General features: G+C 35.8%; 1 protein-coding gene across 1 annotated transcript in view; it reads left to right on the forward strand.

Annotated features, from left to right (window-relative positions):
- The window catches only part of LOC116166994, an 84,884-nt gene extending 71,923 nt beyond the window's left edge, over positions 1–12,961 (forward strand). The window contains exons 5-12 of the mRNA XM_031482227.1: positions 4,775–4,831; positions 9,357–9,426; positions 9,481–9,829; positions 9,913–10,162; positions 10,211–10,397; positions 10,444–10,598; positions 11,276–11,633; positions 11,688–12,961. Of these exons, the coding sequence (XP_031338087.1) occupies positions 4,775–4,831; positions 9,357–9,426; positions 9,481–9,829; positions 9,913–10,162; positions 10,211–10,397; positions 10,444–10,598; positions 11,276–11,633; positions 11,688–12,457 (2,196 nt within the window). The 3' untranslated portion in view covers positions 12,458–12,961. The remainder of the gene's footprint in view (positions 1–4,774; positions 4,832–9,356; positions 9,427–9,480; positions 9,830–9,912; positions 10,163–10,210; positions 10,398–10,443; positions 10,599–11,275; positions 11,634–11,687) is intronic.
- Positions 12,962–13,940: the final 979 nt, after the last annotated feature.

Below are 13,940 nucleotides of genomic sequence, written 5' to 3' on the forward strand. Positions count from 1 at the left end.
AATAAACGCTGCAACTGCCATCAAATCTGTGTGAAAGGGAACTTTTGACCATTTGTTCAAACGCATCTGCGATTCGATCCCATTTTGCCGACTTGAATGCGTTTTCCACGTGTAATGTCGTCAGCAGGAAGAAGTCTTTTTGTTTCCACGATCCTGAATGTGCCAACTGCTTCATCTCTAAACACCTCCTTCAGAACATCCAGAGTAGATCTCCCCTTCCTCAAACCGAACTGTTTTTCCTCTAGGTCTTGCAAAATTCTTGCCCTTATCTTGCTCATACAATTTTCATGCAGCATCCAGCAGGCAGATAGGTCTGAACTTCCGTGGTCTTACTTTTCGATCGCCTTTTGGTATGAGGATCAAGATCGGTTTCTTCCAAACTTTTGGCAACTCACATTTGGTTAGCAGACCATTAAAAATTTCCAGCATTTTCCCTCCATCGGCTTTGACTGCCAATTTAATCACTTCTACTGGAATACCATCCGGCCCGGATGCCTTTTTATCTCGTAATTTATCCACGGCTGCCTCAAGTTCTCTTTTATTAAACGGTTTCATACCTGCTATATCGGCATCTCGTTCCAGATGATTTCTTGCACTTTTGGAAACATTCAAGATACTGTTTGTATAATGTAGCGATGTGTTTTTAAGAAATACGAAATTTAAAGGTAGCAGTACATTCCTCTACTGAAGTCCAGAATTGAATCTCCAAGAGAGATTATGGCCGATATACGTGTCTTGGTTGATTTCCGTTATTTGATACTGTAGCGATCCTTCTAGAACATTCTCGAGGTGCCAGTAATAGAGATAATATTGTAGACATCTTTATGAAATTTGGTATGCATCACATCAAGATGCATTTTCAGATGTGCAAAAGTTTTTATTTTGTTTTTTTAAATGAACGATTTTTATTTTTTTAAACGAAAACTCTGCGTTAGATAAAGAAAAACCAGGAGATCAAATTTACTCAAAAATAATGGGAATTTAAAAAATAATTTTTTTTAAAAGAAAGCAGTGGCGTAGTATTTTTTTCTCCTACAATATTCAATGCAAAAGCCGTCCGAACGTCACTGGTAAAGAAAGTAAAAACTTTTGCACATCAGCAAATGCAGCAAATTTCATAAAGATGTCTACAATATTATCTTTGTTATTATTACTGATTTTTTTAAACTTTACTACTCTGTATCTCAAAAATTAAAACGTTTAGGCCATACGTTCATGGAAAGTTTTTTTTCTTAAAATGTGTCCAAGAATCACCCCCTTAAACAGTAGCATATCTGTAAGGAACACCTTGTATAAATTTATATAAAAATAATAAATCAATTATATTTAAAAAAGAATTTAAAATTCATAATAAATAATAAACTTCTTCCATGGGGATCGTATAGTTGGAAGCGTTCCTATTACACTGGCCGCGTTGCCACGTTGTATGGCAATACTTATCCTTGGTCGTAAGTAAGTGGTAGCTCCGGGTTCCCCAGTAATATTGGTAATGCGTTTTCCCCGGTATTCCACAAAATTACGAGCTTCTCTACACGAAGGACCTAATGTCTCTACTGCGAAAGGTATAAAAATATGGTTCTGTTCCTATTAATTGAACTGGATTTCCTTATTTTTATATAAATAAATCACCCAATTAAATTTACGTTACAATACATATGGTCCTAATGACGTGAATAATTGTATTACGCCTCAAATTCGAGTCTGCATAGTTTTTGAGCAGAAAATCCTGGTAGAAATACACCTCTAGAAATTACCCAAAATAAAATGAACGATCAACAATTAATGCGGTTTGACTTTATTCTGTAGGTAAATTTGTGTACGTATGGCTACAAAAAGCTGTCAGTGAGAATTTGACTTAATGCTACTAAATAACCTCGTAAATAACTAGAAAGAAGACAATAATAAGAATAACCTTTTTACTGTAATTTCTACTTTAATCCATATCCGATGAAACTCAAAGGAAATAGCATCAGGATTGCCTATTCTAAGTATTACCTATCTTTCCAGCAGCGTGTACATTTTCCAATGTTATGAAGTTTACCCTGAATAACTTTTCTAGTACACGCTAGGGTCAACCCAAGTCAATGCATTGCACCTTATACTAAATTATGAAATGTTTCTATTGCTGCTTTCCAAATTAATACTGTATGCAATTTTGCAAACGGGGTGCATAAATTTGCGAGGGTACGTGTAGATACGGTAATGCAAAGGAAAGTGTTATGAAAATGACCGAAGAGTGTGCTGTTCGATATTCAAAATGTAATTCGATTCAGTACCAGGCGGCGGGTGGTCGTCAAAATCCGTAGATGTTCCCTGCTATTAGTGTCACAACTGGCAAGTTAATTGCCATAATAAGGGGTTGCATCCAATTACCTGTCAGCTTGTTCCATCAATTGTTAGTTACAATATCAGTTATAGCAGTTCCCGAAACCGTTCTTAGTCTCTCTAGATTAAACGGAAGCTTGTTATAAAGAATATTTTTCCAACTAGGAATAATAAAGTTACTTTTATTGCACTTTTGAGAATATTTCTGCATTCCGTAGTTCTGAATTAGTTTTCAGATCTCCCCTCATGAATGTAATGCGTCACAAAATTTATTATATGAGGTTACCTTATTTTTAAAGCACTTAAAATTCCCTGAACGCACATATTCTATCACAACTGACCATAAGGTTTATCTCTTTTACGAATAAGGCACGCGATGTTTGGTTTTCTGACTTGCTGTTTCTCTTCTATGGATCACAGGGGGCTACAATAGCCTCTATATCAAAATGTCACTGCAATCCGGGCTTAGTTTTTATGGCTGAAAAGTTTGTTATAGTCGGAAGGTGATGGGATTCCCGAATTTTATTGTAGCCTTTACGACTCCACGAAATGGACATTCGGTGATGCGGCCGTTATCTACTTAAAATCGACATTTATAATAAATATTTGCGACTGTTGCCCCTCAAATAAGTATATGTAGAAATAAAAAGAGAACTGCTGTAGTTTTAACATCCATTTTAAATTAGTTACGAAATGATTATTCCCTTGAGTAATGATTTCGTAACTAATTTAAAATGGATGTTAATAGGAATGTAGATAGGTACCAATCGTATAGCTCTCTTGCGATATTGGATCAATACTACTAGGAATCATAATCATATTAGTTACATTACGGAAATTTTCATTACTTTAACTTTCTTAATTTTTACAAAATAAGGTTCTTTTTACAAATTGGCGTTTCGACTTTGTTTTTCTCTGAAATGTTCTTATGGAGTCAGTGGTTTTCTTTGTATCAGTGGAAAATTTGTAATTTTGGCTACCCAGAGGTATAATTTGTTTAGGGGGTGCCATTTGAAATTTTTAAAAAGTATGACATTTGGCGGTTAATCAAAAGTTTAATTTTAATTAATTAATTTAGTACTTACCTAAAAAAATTATGTGATTGTGGAAGAGGCCTTAACCTTTTACAGTAAAGGAATTATGATCCGAGGGGTCTTAGATACTACACCCTGTACACACACATCTTCATATAGATCTGGGCATTCCTAGAAAGATCTGGCAGCTTTTTCGCATTTCCAAATAAGTATGTAGATTTACAGATTAGGTCTGTAAATTAATAAAAAATTAACTTGTGACTCTTCTCTACGACGAAGGAGGGCGTTTTTCCAGAAGTGTCTACGCCAATTCTTATGGCGCTTTCTAGGACCACTTCCAAACCAAGAAGTTTCCTGGTGCTTTGCACTCTGAGATTTTTATAACATACCAGACGATTTTCAGAGCCTTTCTAGGAAATGTTGCTGCTTTTTTAGAGCTCTTCTGGTCCTCTTTTCTCGGGTACTTTGAAAACGTTTCCAGGGTTTTATGTATTATTTCGCGAGCCTCCTATACCTCACCCAAGCTTTTTCTGGGCTGATACAGTTTTTTGAATGTTTGGGATTTAGTTAAACGTTTCTGGAAAAAGTGAAATAATCGAATCGATGTAAAATATTTTCAAATATTTGCCTGCAAGTTCGTTATTTGAAACTCCTATTTTTTTTATTGCATTTCATTCTACGTGAACTTTCACTTCTTTTTAACGGACTTAAACCAAATTAGGACGTTTGCGATTCCCCATGCAAGCCTGTATAAATTCCAAATTTCATCAAAATCGGCTCAGGCGGGTTTGAGTTATCGTGTTCACAAAAAATGTGTGGTGTGAGGGCGTGTATGTATGTGGTTCGTTTTTTCTGAACACGATAACTCAAAAAATTTTTGGGGATCAACTTCCCAAAAAAAACATTTTGGGTCCCTGCTTATTTGGACGTAACTAATCACACTTGCGTGAATTCCGTCCGTTCGTCTGAGGATTTGACCTCTTAGTCCTCGGACCTCATGCTTTGATTTTGAGGTGTGAACACGTAGGGTCCCAACGACACAACTGTGTTTTTAATTACAATATCTTAAAGACTAACTGCAGATACTTTGTTAGAAATGAATCCAGTAGGTTCAAAACTAAGTTTCGTATTTATGGATCTATTTTTATGAAATTGGATCTTTATGATAAAAGCAATTAAACACGAATTCGTCACAACAAATGGACATTATGGAACAGACCCACCTATCGGTACTCGGTAGCGCCCATCTGAAAAATACGCTTCAGCCAATCACTAGTGCCACGGTTTTAAGACTTGTTTTTGTAATATTTGCAAAATTAGTTCATAACGAGAGTATCACCGTACATATTAAGCACAAAAGTACTGAGTTTCGTCTCAATCTTATAATAAAATTAATTAGTTGTGTTTATTTACAGTTAAAATTGCAAGAAGCTTTAAAGAAACGGGAAAAGATAACAAAAGAACATGAAGAGGTGAGTGATTATATTGATGTAGTGAGTGTTTTTTTTATTGTTTTGTTACGTGCGATGGGGTTCATTTGTTTTTTAAGCACGTTCAATGTAAATAGTAGCTTAAATGGATTTCGGTACTTCTATTTAACTTTTTTTATTTCATTTCTAATACAAAGGAAAGTTTCATGTACTACGACGAGCAATACTTGTTGACTTATATTTTCTTTATAACGTAATATTGATTTGTGTTAACCTTACAACTTAACAAACGTTGAAACCTTGTTTATTTAGCTGTACTAATTGTTTTACGCTTTCGTATATCGCAGTTTTATTTTGCTAAGATTGAAAAATGTGGTTTGACGATTGTTGCATGTGCAATGGTAGATATTGCATACAACAAAGTTTCTTGGTTCATCGATTTGGATCTTTCGAAGTGCTATCAACAAACTTCGTTACGTACATGTTTATTTAATAAATAGGTAATACAGTTTCAGCATAAAATCCATCACTTTAAACTCTTGTGGCACCTGATTAAATAGCCGGCAATTAAAAAATGCGCAAAGTTTCACTCACATTCATCCTCTGCTAGAGCTGAAAAATGTTTATTGCACCGTGATTTTTATGGACGTTTGTCCTAATTGAAAGAGGTGCGCTTTTACAGTTTTAAAATTATGTTGATGTTTAATCAATATCCCATCGTAATGGGTTGCAAATTGCATTGGACACCAAAAAATTACACTTGTTTATACGTCAGAATTTCATTTTATAATCATCGTCACTCTCTATTTAATTTCGAAAAACAATCTTTGTCCACATTCAGTATGGAAAAGGGTATTTGAAAGGGCTTGTGTACAATTCCTCGTAAACGCACCTTGTCGCTTTTTAATTCGGTATCGTCTCGAGTTGCACATTCATGTAGGATATTTTGCACTTTATTTCGCACCTCGTGCCTAGAAGAGGTCCAAAATCTTAATCTTTACTCGACACTCCTGTATAGGTTGTACCTTGATCGCTAACGTTTCGGTTTTTAATCCAAGGCAATTATGCAAATAGAGAACCATTAAATCTGATTTGAAAAGTTTGATTTTATTTGATTCAGCGTTGTTGGATTTGAATTCATACCCAAACAGTTTGAAACTTGAATAGGTATAGTATAGAGACCGTATGTCTTATTTTTTATGACTTTTTGTCCCATATAAGATAGAAAAAAGGTAAAAACTGCCCATATTAGTTATTTTTACGTACAATCCAGCGGCGTAGTAAAAAAAATGTTTGGACCACCGTTTCTAGATTTGACCCAATGTTGGTACTTTTTTAAACGCAACACCCTGTATATCTTAAAGTCGTTTTTTGCATTCTTTTTCTTGATTACATTGATGTATCACAACTTATTGTTTTTTTTTAATTTTAATCATGAACCAAAAGTAAAAACCCTATTTGTTACAGTTTTGAAATAGCAGGCCATGGATTCATGGAAATTTTGTTTTGTTTATTACATCCATGATAACTAAGGCAGCCAATAGCACTCAATAAAAATGGCTAATGGTAGAAACAAGTCGTTTTACCGCAAACAGAAAATCCAGCTCTATTTCAATTTTCTCATAACAATTTAGTTCGATTTTCTCACGAGAAGCAAAGGCAATTGGAGTACTTACTTAAACCGCCCCTATTGACTTCATGATCAAAACTGTGACCTTAGTTATTATACAGCGCGTTCGAGATATGAGGGTCACCTAAATATCTCTTTTATTTGGCGAGATACGAATAATTTGTCAAACATAATAATAATAAACATTATATGTGATATTACCATATATCCCATCGCATAACGAAACTTCCGGTGTCATTTCCGGAAATGAATTCCAACTCTTGTTCTCCAAAAGAAACACATGTTTTTATGATATGTATTTGAAAAGAGCAATCAATTTGCTGTGCGACAACATAAAATGTGCGTATGGTTAACATACAAAATAACTGAGAAATACGTGATTCAATATTTAGAAAAGTTATGAAATCTATCCATATCTAGCCATATCATACAAACTAACCTGTTCAATGTTCGTTTTAAACAATTACTTTGACGTGATACTATCTACCCGTGTAACACAACAGACCTCGTATCCTGCCAGCACACGGAATGCTAGATTTCATAAATTTTCTAAATATTGAATTTCTCCATTTTTGTGTCTATTAACCACGAGAACCATTATGCATATTTTATGTTGCCGTACACAAAATTGATTGCTCTTTTCAAAGATCTTGGGCATTGCATTTGAAAAATAAAAGTTGCATCGATTTCCAGTTAAACAGGTTTCAATATGCATTTGGATAGATCGTAATGTCATTTATTATAATATTATACCGTGAGTTTTTTTAACACTGACCATAGGATGTTACATGCTAATTTTTCAACCCCCTACTAACTTTTTAACCGCGGCTCTACAGAAATACCGCATCCGGCCTAAAGCACCATGAGACATAGTAGAACATTTAAAAAAATGACCTCGTCAGTGTCAGTGATAATGATATTGTCGAAGTATACCTTACACCTACATTTTTTGCAATATTTCTTTAGCAGAACTTAGTCCAAACTCATTATATCAGAGAATGCTACAGGCTCCTAACGGCGGACAAAGCTCTTAATGAATCTCAACAACCCTGGGTTAGGACTAATAAAGGTTTTTAAGACCTCTCACAGGTTCTATTGCTCAGAGTGAGAATGCCAAAATCGTTGTTCATGGGTGAATTTCGGTGGGAAGACGATAAAAGGTTTTTGGTTTTGCGTACGGTGGAAAATTTGGTTTCCTTATTTTAAAAGGAATTCTAAAATGCATTTAAACTCTGTATAATAGGAACTGGCGGTGGCGTCATATCTAGGTTATCTCTATTTATTACCCGCAAGTTGGAAGTGACAGAAAATTGATGTTATTAAGAAATGTCGAGTCGGCGTTTATCACATGTCAGTTCTCACTCATAAACTTAGCCCAAAAATCAATAAAGTTTGACACTTCAATGTTGCAGCTCTCAATTAAACGTCGGAATAATCGTCATCTTTGTCTTTGTTAGAAATATAGAGAGAGTAAACCGACGTCACCAGACAACAAGTCAAATTAATCAATATGTAACGTACCTTAATTCTAACGAAATGTAAAAAAGATGACGTAGAGGTAACTGCCAGTTCCTATTAGCAATGGATGGTATAATGTTTGCAATTTACAAATCACAAATGAGGGTGTAGTCTCGTACTTTTTTTTGGTAGGTTGCAATAGAGCAGTCTTCTTAGACCATAGTATATGGACTGCTATAGGTTCAATACAAAATGAGTGGTCACAAATGGGTGGCACTGTATAACGTGGATATGTGAATCTTGTAGTAAACTAAAGTCGTGTAAACATCAGTCGGAAGAGTTTTTTTGAAGTTATTACTTAGCTAGTTTTTTTTCCTAAGGAGTAATACCTATAGCTCATAGCTTTGGTCCGTTGGCTGTTACTTGTTAACACGAAACAACGACGGTTTTCAAGGTGTCCACAAAAAAAGAAATCGGTCAATTTTTGTTTTTCTCAAATAAAAAACAATGATATTAAGTTCAAAACTAGGTATATGTGAAATCGGCTCACAATTATGTATGTAATTTAACCTTTTTTTTATCCCTTTGGTCTAAACACGCGTTGTAGGTAAACTGGAGATTTAAAATGATTTTGGTGGATTCTGGATTCATGTTTCTTCGTTCAACAGTTAAGTGGTCAGATCACAGCAGACAAATTTATTGGTAATAGACATCGTGATGTCAAAACCAAAATACCATACGACAAAGTTCGGCTTTGAAATCATGTTTATTTTTTCTTTTTGTGTAAGTACCTACATTGTTCTGGGATTTTCTTATATTCGCTGTATTAATAAATAATATTTATTACCACGGGGTTGGGTTTTAAAGAATACAATTTCTCTGAGATTACATCTTGTGTATTGATGTACGATTTTATCCTCTCTTAACAGCTTAATAAGTACTTAATATCTGCAAGGGCTTTTACGTCGCCGTTTAATTAAATTTCATTACACACAAGCGTAGGAAAACTATAAAAACACTTAATAAAAGCTAAATGTTGCTGGCTTATAACAGAAACGTAATAAAGAAAACCATAACGGAGCGCGCTCGCGATCTACATTTTATTTCGATCGTCTACACACCCTTCCTTCCAGTAATATATGTTGAGTACACAAATGTAAAATGTAAACGGGCTTGTATTCGCAATTCGACCATACGTCTCAATGTAAAATACGAATGCAGAAATGGAATTGAACTTGAAACAGGCAAATTGAAATATTCCCTAGTGGTAAATACGTACGTACCTACTCTTGTGCAATGAAACAGTTTCAGAAGGGACAGAATTGTTGTTACCCGTTCCTTTTCTTAAAATCCACGAGTATTGGGATGCTTAAAAATTGCATCGGCGCGGCGTACCTATCAAATGTGATCTTGCGGCTTGATGGTGTTACGCCCCTATTTTTAAATGAGGACATTTTTCTTACGCTTTTTTCATTTCAGATTTTACGAGACATTCGGGAAGGGCTTTTACAGCTTGGAAAAGAAGGATATCGGGGTCCCTTGACGTGTGGTACATATAGTCGCTTAAAAACGTACATGTTGTTAACATGCTTAATATTCACAGATGACACTTATATGTATGATGAAGACGTACGTGTGATGGCACCAACAGCCCACGGACACGATCGGGGGCACTGGTATGACGAACCACCCTACGAAAGTGACCCTGAAGATTTTTTAATGGGAAGTAGTCCAGGTCCTACGGCTACAATACAAAACGGCAGAGTCTGCTTTACTCTCAATCAAAGGCAGGAATCTCGAGGGGAAGGCGTAATCTCACTTAGAACTGCAGGAGATATATCTCTACCTAGAGATATTCCCTGCGCATCAACTCCCAGGGGCGCACCTAGACGAGGGCTTATTTTACCACAGGCTGGACATCCCCCCACCATTATACCTTTAACACACTCAAGGTAAACTATAATTTAAATAAACGACTGTCTACGTTTGCCAATGTTTTATTTCGGTTCCATGAAAGCTTAATTTAAATTAACAGGTCGGCAAGGGACAGAGAGAGTGGCGACTACGCCGGTTCCGACATCCAAAGTATTAGCTCGCGACTATCGACACTATCAGTTGACACTAGTCGATCTGATCAGCCCGACTTTCATGATAATAAAACGCGCCAATACAGAAAATTACACAACTACAGAAACGAGGAGTGTCTTTCACCTAGTCAAAGTTCGGATTATGAAGACCAGGATGATTTTGAAAATTGTAGTCAGCAAATTGGCACCGTTCACGTGGTAATTAGTGCTGGAGTGTTTTCTTAAATTGCAGTATGTTCTTTGCAGTCGAGTGATGGCCGTTCTACTGGTGTTTGCACCTTAGTGGGTAAAGTGCGAGGCCTCCGACACGACGTGCAACGAAAAATCTCCAAATTAAGAAACGAATCATTGGTAGAACAAGAAAAGCGGGCAGATCAAGCGTTCCCATGCTCTGCTAGTTCAATAGAAAGCTTGCCAAGTGGATCTGGATCTAGTAAATGATTGCGTTTTAAATTTCTCTAAGTAACTGTGATTTCTAGGCACTCAAGCTTTAGTTAGAGTAGGTAGCAACCATAGTTCTATATCTGTCGAAGATGTTGATTCAAGTCCAGCTGATCCACAAATTATTGGCCGTGCCAGAGCATTGGTAGAGTACACTCCTAGTCCTTACGATAAAGATGCACTGAAATTCAAGGTATATGATTTAATATATTATTATTCTTATTTTCTAGTTCTGCGCATTATTCTCTTTATGCAGTAATTAGTCGCCAGCCACGCAGGCTTCTTTGCTGCATGAACGCGTGAAGGTTTCACATACACAATTATTCTCGCCGTCGTACGGTTTCAGAAGTATTAAATCTTACGCCGAAGTAATAGCAAGTGAAGGGATAAAATGCACAAATTTTTTTAACATTACAGTCTCCATTGCAGAGCACATTGGGGTAAATCAGGGGGTAAATTAAATTAACTTTTTTATGTCCTACGGTTTTTCATCATAGTTGTTTACGGCGAATTCTCCCTAAATATCATTTGGTTAACTCCCGGTTTGTTTGTGCACTCTCTATTACAAAAACTAAAAAAAACACTTATCGCGAATCAGGAAATCATTTCTTCTATGTGCTCGTGCCGCTTTCTGTGGCATACCCAATCATCTATTGACAATTGGAGAGAGAGACAAGTACCTACCTTCTACTCTCGACGCCAAAAAGTTTGTGCACTGGAGTTTGAAGCTTAATAAAAAAAATAACCATTGGGTCGATTTTAATGGGACTTGCATTCCGTTGACCTAACAAACATTTTTTTGAGTAAATACATCATTACAGCACGCGAACTATAAAAAATACACCGTTTTTAATTGTCATTTCATTACAGAAGGGTGACATTATTGATATTTTATCAATGAATGCCAGTGGACAATGGAAGGGAATTTGCCATGGCAAGAAAGGCACGTTTAAATTTATCAACGTAGAACTGTTATCGGAGCGGGCGATTCGAAACAAGAAGGAAATGAAATGGCACCGCAACATTGTAGGGAAACCAACATCTGTTGAAGAATTGCTACGTACAATAAACATGCAGGAGCATATATCTGTATTTGTGTTGAACGGCTATGAGGATTTAGAATTGTTTAAGGAAATTGAACCATCTGACTTAGACTATTTAGGAATTATCAATTCTGAACACAGAGCAAAAATACTAACAGCTGTACAATTTTTGCACGATCTTGACTGTAAGTAATAAACTTTTCTCGAATGTCTATTGTTTATCTAGCAAACTGTTGTAGCGGGTAGCGAAGGAGACGTAGCGGGCTCCAGTAGCGAAGGTGACGAGCATAACAAATGTAGAATAATGAACGTGGGCGGCACATGTTCACCGTTTGAACGTCGTCAATTTCCGAGAGACTCCGGCTGTTACGATGCATCACTTAAAAGCTCAACAAAAGTGCATCACATATCTCCTCAAGACGAATCAGACACCAGTGATAATAATGGATTTTGTGATACAACAAATAATTTAGATTCAGTAGTAGAACAATGCAACAATGAAATTTTAGCGAGGGTACGACAAGCTCAAAAGAATGTCATAAATTTGAAAGAAGAGGCCCCATACCAACCAAATATTACTAACCTGCCTAATTCCTCTAGCGCAGATAAAATTCAGCAAAAGGCAAAAGATACTTATGTAGGTATTCATGGCCAAACAACTTTAATAGATCCCTGTCGAAGAAACTTACTAAATCGAGGAAGCTACAGAAAAAACACGAACATAGAAGATTCTTGTGAAGCTGATCAGAAATTAACGACAGTTAAGTACGTTGTCGGTGCAAATAATGAACTATCTCTAGGAGAAGGTGGCAATACTGGTAATATGGCTGGTAGAGGGGGTTGCCTAAGCGAAAAGTCTAGTGATTCTGGTGTGAGTAGTAGTTCTCTATCTTCGGCAAATCACAAAGATGGCCGGCAACCAACTCTCAGCCAAAATGAAAACTTGATACGAGGAGTAAACAATTTTTCTAGCTGTGCCAATCGAACAACGTCCAATGCTGCCAAATAATCAAATTGATCTTGCAATCGGTGTCCTAATTTCTTTTCTAATACGAATTTGTACAATTTTAATAAATTTTACACTTCCGACATTTTTGTATAGGGTTTTTTCTTATTTATTTGTATATTTCTAGTTAGCTAATAGGTGTAAAATAAAATGTTTGTATAAAGAAGTAATTTATTAAAATACTGTTGTTAAATAAACGTGATAGCAACTGAAATGATAAAAACAGATTTTTATCTATGTTGTAGGAGATATGTACATATATAGTAAGGTAACAAATTTTGTAAATATTATTTATTATGAAGAGCTAGTCTCCTTGACATACTATACATTTCCATAGTGAAAATCAATAAATAATTAGATTTTTTTATTAACAATTGACTGATTTTGAATTTTTCAATGTAGTATAAAGCATATCAACTGTTGTACATGTTTCATGTAATCAGAATTTGTAACATGTATGTCAGTCAATGATGGAGACCTTTATTAATAAAACACAAAGAACTTCAATTTTGTATTGATAAAAACTGTAATAAGACCACCTTTTTCCTACAACACTATTCTTTCAATAGCACGTTTTAGAGAAAAGTAGCTGAAGACATGGACAAATGGAGAGGCGTGTGAGAGATTTTGTGGTACCATTCCCTAGTCCGAGAGGAGAGAAGAGAGTTACCTAAGCGCGGAGCGGTCGTGTATTTAATTCAATTTACAAAAATGGGTTAACACAGTAGGTAATGTGACGGTGGGATAACAAAAGAAGTTAACATGGTTATGGAAGGTGTGAGAAATTTTACAGTGCTATCCTGTCATTCTTTGACTGATCCATTAGGCATTAGCCCATTGCTAAGTTAGTTTTAACAATTTCAGGGTGAATCAGATTCTGTTTAGTAAGGCACAAAAAATACTCTCCCTTATTGGATATAATATATAATTGGACTTCCTAAAAGGTCATAAATCCCTCACAAATGTATTTTTAATATGTACCATTCTATGTATATATGCGCTAAGGACACTTTCTGACGTGAAGGACCAATCTTAGACCGAGTATAACTTTTATTTGAAAAGTGATTTTCAAAAATTATTTGACAATTTGGTTCTTTAACTCAAGTACTACTAGTTCGAGCTAGCTCCCTTACTACATGTAGACAACAAGTTTTGTGGAATTCTCTCCAGTTTCGTAGTGCGGCCAAGAATTGCAGTGGAATTTTTTCGAATTTTCAAAAAGTAATTTCAGATTCGTGTTTTTCATGTTTAAAAACCCCCAGATACCAAAAGTCGTCGAAATCAGAATTTTTTCGCACTCCCAATTAGGAGTGCGTACCCTTCGTGGTGGGAATTTTGAAATAATTTCTGCAAAATCGGAAAAGGCATACCCAAAAATCTATTAAAAGACGACCAGTCTTTGTAGGAAATAAGAAACGTAAGTACGGGGACCAACCAGAACTATATGGTGAACACTGGGTGGTTCAACAACTTTGGCTGCTCCAAA

Source organism: Photinus pyralis, unplaced genomic scaffold (genome assembly GCF_008802855.1).
Source record: "Photinus pyralis isolate 1611_PpyrPB1 unplaced genomic scaffold, Ppyr1.3 Ppyr1.4_LG3b, whole genome shotgun sequence".
Lineage (NCBI taxonomy): Eukaryota > Metazoa > Arthropoda > Insecta > Coleoptera > Lampyridae > Photinus > Photinus pyralis.